At 43.8% G+C, this 6,166-nt stretch overlaps 1 protein-coding gene across 1 annotated transcript; it reads left to right on the top strand.

Annotated features, from left to right (window-relative positions):
* The first annotated feature begins 918 nt into the window (after window positions 1–918).
* On the top strand, window positions 919–3,806 carry LOC131230658 (stress-related protein-like). The gene is made up of 3 exons (XM_058226557.1): window positions 919–1,076; window positions 1,585–1,809; window positions 3,152–3,806. Exons 1-3 carry the CDS (start codon window positions 1,041–1,043, stop codon window positions 3,650–3,652), a joined length of 762 nt encoding a protein of 253 aa, XP_058082540.1. The 5' UTR covers window positions 919–1,040; the 3' UTR covers window positions 3,653–3,806.
* The last annotated feature ends 2,360 nt before the right edge of the window (window positions 3,807–6,166 follow it).

Below are 6,166 nucleotides of genomic sequence, written 5' to 3'. Positions count from 1 at the left end.
TAGACTACAATACATGAGTAAGCAGGAATTGAACGCTTGCCGTTGAAAATTTCATGGGGGCCCAGAAGTTTTGGATCAAGCTTTCAACGGTGGAAGTCATTTTCCTCACTGTTTTATGCGGTGGGTCCACTTAAGTTTTTGATATCCTTCAATTTTGGGTTCTTACAATAAAAGGATATGGGGAAATGGATGGACGGCATGGATAAAACAAATACATAACGTGGCTCCCCACATAGTATCCACGCCATGGGCGCGGATTAGCTACATACAGGTTGAGTAGCGAGACTCACTACTGAAGTGACGTCACCAAGTTCCGTGAGCCCCCACCATAATGTATGTTTTGCATCACACCATCATCCTTTTGAAGAGATTATTTTAGCGCAATATCCGAAGAATGATCAATTAAATCTACAGTCCCGGTGGACCCAGCACGGAAAACAGTCGGTCAGTGACGCCCCACCGTTAAAGACTTTTAAATACCACAATAGTTGTAAATCAAGCTTATAGTCGTGATATCCCTTATTTCATGTGTTGAATTTCAAATAAACGCATTAGGATAGCTTCAACGGTGGAAATCACTCTCCCCACTGTTTTCTGTGATGGGTCCACTACAGATTTTTATCTGCTTCGTTCTTTGGCTTATAACTTAAAATAATATCTAAAAATGGATGGACGGTGTAGATACAACACATACATTATAGTGGGGCCCACAGAACTCGGTGACGTTACTTCAGTAGCCGACTCGATACTCAACTTGTCAGTATCTAATCCGCAGGGTAGGCTCCTGACTACACAATTCGCGTCCTAATATTCCATGGTGGATAGAATGAATCCAATCGTACTACGACACGTATGAAGACAGTTTCTGGTGTAGCCGTCCGGTCCATAACCTTCATCGCCTATAAAATCGCTTCACGTTGAAGAGCATCTGTATCACCACATATTTCTAGGGTTTTCCATTTTGTGTTCTTCCCATTCCTTACTAGCCTTGCTTTCCAGGGTTTGCAAAGGAATTCTCTGAAAAGAAGGAGAAATCGAAAATGGCGGAAGTAGACGGAAAGCAGCAAACTGAAATGGTATGGATTTTCTCTGGATTCAGATCGATCTTTTTTCTAATCGATTCGATTTTCTAATGCTTTGATTTTGACACGGATTTGGGGCTTGATCGGGATGAATTAGGGTTTTCTTGTTTGATCGCTGTTCTTCTCTGATTCGTGGACGAATCGATTTTTCTTTGAGCCTTTTATGATCGATGATTTCTGATTTTTTAATCTTGAGTTCTATGACCCTCGATCTGATGAAATTCCAAGGGATCCGTACGTGTGGGATCGATAATTTCCTGATCTAGACCGTTGATCTGGTGGACGCACCATGGGAGTGGCCTGACGTTCGCTTATGTGCGGGATCCTAGCCGCTACGAGCATCGTATCTTTAGATCATGGACTATCTACGACGTGCTGATCGAATTAACGGTCTAAATTAGGGGACCATGGGTTCCTTTTGTATAAGCAGATCAGATTAGGTTTTCGTTGATTCTGATCGCCCTATGTTTTGTTTCTATTTTTTGATTTTCTTGATTTGCAGACTCAAGATCAGGTACAGAGGCTCAAGTATCTGGATTTCGTCCAAGTGGCGGCGATCCACGCCATCGTTTTCCTTTCAGGCATCTACGATTTCGCCAAGGAGAATTCTGGGCCATTGAAACCTGGGGTCCAGACAGTCGAGGGGACCGTGAAGAACGTTATCGGCCCGGTCTACGAGAAATTCCGCGACGTGCCCTTCGAGCTCCTGAAGTTCGCCGATCGTAAGGTTGGTAATTCCCTGCGTCCGACTGCTGTTTTTAAATACCCCCGGTGCATGTTAGTCGCAACCGTCCCCGGATTGCTCCTAACGTGCGCCGCGTACGATGTTTACGATCCGCGTCCATGCCCATACTTTAGGTCGGCGCATGTTAGCCGGATCCGCGCTGCTGCTAACATGAGCCGACAGAACATCGTGCAGGATGAAGCTCGTAACTTAGACGCTAGTTGCCTTCGCCTCACAAGTGAAAATAAGTCACACGTGTAGGATCGCATGACGAGCGGCTCCGATCCCGCATGGCGACGGATGGAGTACGCATTTGTGCATCTCTGACACGTGTACCTTTCGTAAGTATTTTTCATGGAGATGCCTCCCGAACCACGAGACATTCGCTCATTCCCCATTTCCGCGCATGATGATATGAGCTTTGCGCGTGTCAGTAAGCTCATGTACACGCCACACGTGTGCCATTATGGCACGATGGATCCGAGATCCGATCCATCCATCAATAAAACTTTGATGCCCTAGCCTTAGCCCAAGAATCAGGTGGATCCACTCGTCAGGTGGGCCTCAGTTTGCAAAACTATTATACGGTTATAAGTACTTGGTGAAAGTTTTCTAGACCCTTCCACTTATTTTTAGTAGTGGCTGTCACGTGCTGAGTGGGCTTTTTGTTTTTATAAGGGTTGCATAGGGTCAAGACTACCATCAGGACCCGCCACTCTTCAGCCGTCCATGGTGAGCCATTGCCTTAAAAGTCAAGCAGTCCATGACTTAGGTGAGCCGCACTACATACAACAGTTGAGAGTGGATTCCCTAACTGTGACCTATCTTTTATCCACAGTCCATCGCTTCTGTCGTATCATTTCATTTTAAAATATGCTCACCAAAAATAGCCAGATCAAATAATAAGCTTGGATCGCATTAAATGCGTAAAACATTAAATATCCGTTGCATTAGATGTAATAATCAGCTTGGATTGCATTAAATGCAAGAGTCTGGTGTGGTTCCCAACGTTTGATCTGCTTTATTTTTGTGCTCATACTTCAAAAGACGAGAGAAAAGGGATAACGGCATGGATAAACATATACATCAAGTTGGGCCCGCCAACAGAACTGAACGTTCGTGGCTAGAGCAGTACGCAATTCCATTCCCTTTGAAACATTCTTGATTGTAAATAGGGTCCAATGAGAGCTGGTTTAGAGATAATAAATTTCAGGCCGTTCTCCTTAACCTCGTGTACATCCTCCTCCTCCTCGCCCTTACACGTTAGAAAACGAGAAAATCCTCATTGGCTTTCTTTTTAAGGAAAACGACAAAATCCTCTATCGTAGCTGATCACGTGATACAGGTCGATGGCTTCATTAACGAGGTGGATAAGCACGTTCCGGTGCTGGTTAAGGTGGCGTCGAGCAAAGCCCTTTCGGCGGCTCACAATGGCCCGGAGGTTGCACGAGCCGTGGTTTCAGAGGTCCAGCGCGCTGGTGTGATCGAGACGGCTACCGAGATCGCGAGGACGACGTACGTGAAGCTGGAGCCTACGGCCAAGGAGCTGTACGCCAGGTACGAGCCGGTGGCGGAGCGGTACGCGGTGTCGGGATGGAAGTCGCTCAACCGCCTCCCGCTCTTCCCGGAGGTTGCCCACATAGTGGTCCCCACCGCCGCTTACTGGTCGGAGAAATACAACCAGACCGTTTGCTACACGGCCGAGAGGGGGTATACCTTGTCGGCCTACCTCCCCCTGATCCCGACGGAACGGATTGCCAAGGTTTTCGGAGGCAGCGAGGACGGGGAATCCCAGCCGGACGCGCCTACGGCCGAGGATGCAGCTCCTCTCCGTCCGTCCGCCTAGCCGGTTCCGTTTCCAAAGTGATCGAGTCGAAAAGAGGGGGTTTGGGTTTCCGTTGGATGATGTAAAGTAAATGTACTTCCTAGATCTCTCTCTCTCTCTCTCTCTCTCTCTCTCTTTTACAGCAGTAAACTAGTAGTAATGCTTGCTTTGATTCTCTATTCGATCTTAGCTGTACGTTTTTTTAAAATATTGATGGGATTTATTCGGAATCATGGCCGGTGGTACGAAGGAATTGGATGGGCACGCGTGCTGGTGGTAATATTGACCAGGAATCCTGGGTATGGCACTGTTGAATGAGATTTTGTCGTGTGGAAAACTATCTTGGGCCAGTTGCCGGGCAAATGAATGGATCCTTTGTCGCGTATTTGTGACCTTTTCTTCCTCACTTGCCGTGTATTCAAAAGATTGCGAAACCAGGTGACGTTTCGATCCTTCTTTGATACTCTGGCAGGGTGTCATGGATGATACTTAGGTTCAGAAACCGTCTCTAATCGGTTAAAATCATCAATAGAAATTTGCTCTTATTTGCTCACCTGACCTTCCATTGCTGCTTATCTTAGAAAGCTGCGTAACAATTGATGGGATTAACATCTACTATTACACGATGATTATAGTATGAAAATGCATATCATTCAATCTAACAATGGTGTCAAATTGTTCATGGGGTAAAAATATTGTTTTACATGTAAAGCTCATTTTTTTTAGTAGTTCATTTACATAGAGATGGTTTGGGCATTCTTTTAGTGTGATTTTAGTGATGTATTCAATCATTGAATTATTTTAAAGTATCATTGGCATGATGTGTGGTGGACATCTGCACAGTGGCACTTTTATTCACACAATATGTGTGGTGGACGTGCATGGTTACACTTTTATTTACACATTTAACTTTTCAATGGAGCTCAAAAGGACATTTTTCTCTATTTACTTTCAAATCCTCTCTAATAAAGATGATTTGATTGTCTTTATTTACTCCTACCCTAATGTACCCTAACTAGATTTTACAAATGGTGATGATTGCTGATATTCATATACAACACAAGTGTCACGGTGTAACGGATCTTGAAATCCATTGGTTATCCATTGGTTATCTTGCTGTATCTCATACCCGACGGGAAGGTAGGATGGTCCGGTGATTTCCATTGATTCCAAATGTTATGTTGGATGTGTCCATTGGGCATTGGGTGACTTCCAAGAGATTTCTTGGATATGGTCATTTTTCCTTAAGCAGCAAGGCTCCTTTGAAATTATTACTTTTTGAAAAAATTACATAGGTAACGAATCTTTCATATTTTGAATGTAAGGAATAATTAGGCTTTTTGGACAATTTCAAAAAAAAAAAAAAGAAAAAAGTAAAAAAGAACCTTATATTCTTTGGAAAGAACTTTTTGAATATGGATCAGTTGGGCTGGTATGAATGATTGAGAGCACCAGAGTACCTAAGTTAGATTAGGTGAGACCCCGGCCTCACCCAAGATGGTGCTACCCATACTGTGGAGCCCGCCTTTGATACATCTATTATGTTATTTTTACAGATCATTTTAAACTAAAGATCCAAATCTCAGGTTGACTGTACTCTAGGAAATAGTGGTGATTGAGGACTGTAGTTTAGGAAATAGTGGTGATTGAACGCCCTAGCATTATTAAAAGCTTCATATGGCACAAGTTAATGTTTGCATAGTATTTGTTTGCCATCCAATCCCTTGATAAGGTCACACAAGCCTGGGTGAAGGGGAAAAAACAAATATCAGCTTGGCCCGAAACTTTTGTAGCCCATTAATGGTCAATCACTACTGTTTACTTGAGATTTGGATCACACTCTTGGGTGAGGCCGGGGTCTGACCTAATCCCCTAGAGAGGAAGGTAGGGAGAGGATGTGATGGAATAGATGGTTTGTAGCCCATTAGAGAAATCTGATAACTTTGTGATTTGAGATGCATGCTTTATGATACCGACGGTTTGAATTTTACTGAACCATGAGTCTATTTAATTGGCGATGACATAGGTCAAGTCTCATACCTTATCTACATTAAAGTAAGCCTGATACCTTATCTACATTAAAGTCAGTTGCTCGCTGAATGAGCTTGCGTCAGCTTGGCCTTATTCTTCTGCCTTACCCACTTTTGCGTCAGCTAATTTGTTTTGTTTAAAGAAACCCATGGGTTTTCTTTACAGTGTTCCCAGAGTCTTCCCGTGGTTTAGGTGCGGCCCTGACCGTGGGGCCCACTTTGATGTATGTATTGTAAATCTATGCTGTCCATTCCATGCGTTTTTCCATCTCATTTTAGTGTAAGATACCGAAAATGAAGAAAATCCATTTCTCAGGTGGACCACACCACAGAAAACAGTGGTTTTTGATCATTAAGACTTCCTATGGCCCACCATGAAGAGGGTAACTCATCCACCTAACATGTGGCAATCACATACCATCCATGCCATTCAAATTGTGAGAAGTGCGTCTCTCTACAATTGGCATGATAAAGCAATCCTAACCATTCAATTGATGACTGAAAG

Source organism: Magnolia sinica, chromosome 17, assembly GCF_029962835.1.
Source record: "Magnolia sinica isolate HGM2019 chromosome 17, MsV1, whole genome shotgun sequence".
In the NCBI taxonomy this organism is placed as follows: domain Eukaryota; kingdom Viridiplantae; phylum Streptophyta; class Magnoliopsida; order Magnoliales; family Magnoliaceae; genus Magnolia; species Magnolia sinica.
This window is presented reverse-complemented; position numbering and strand designations above follow the sequence as displayed.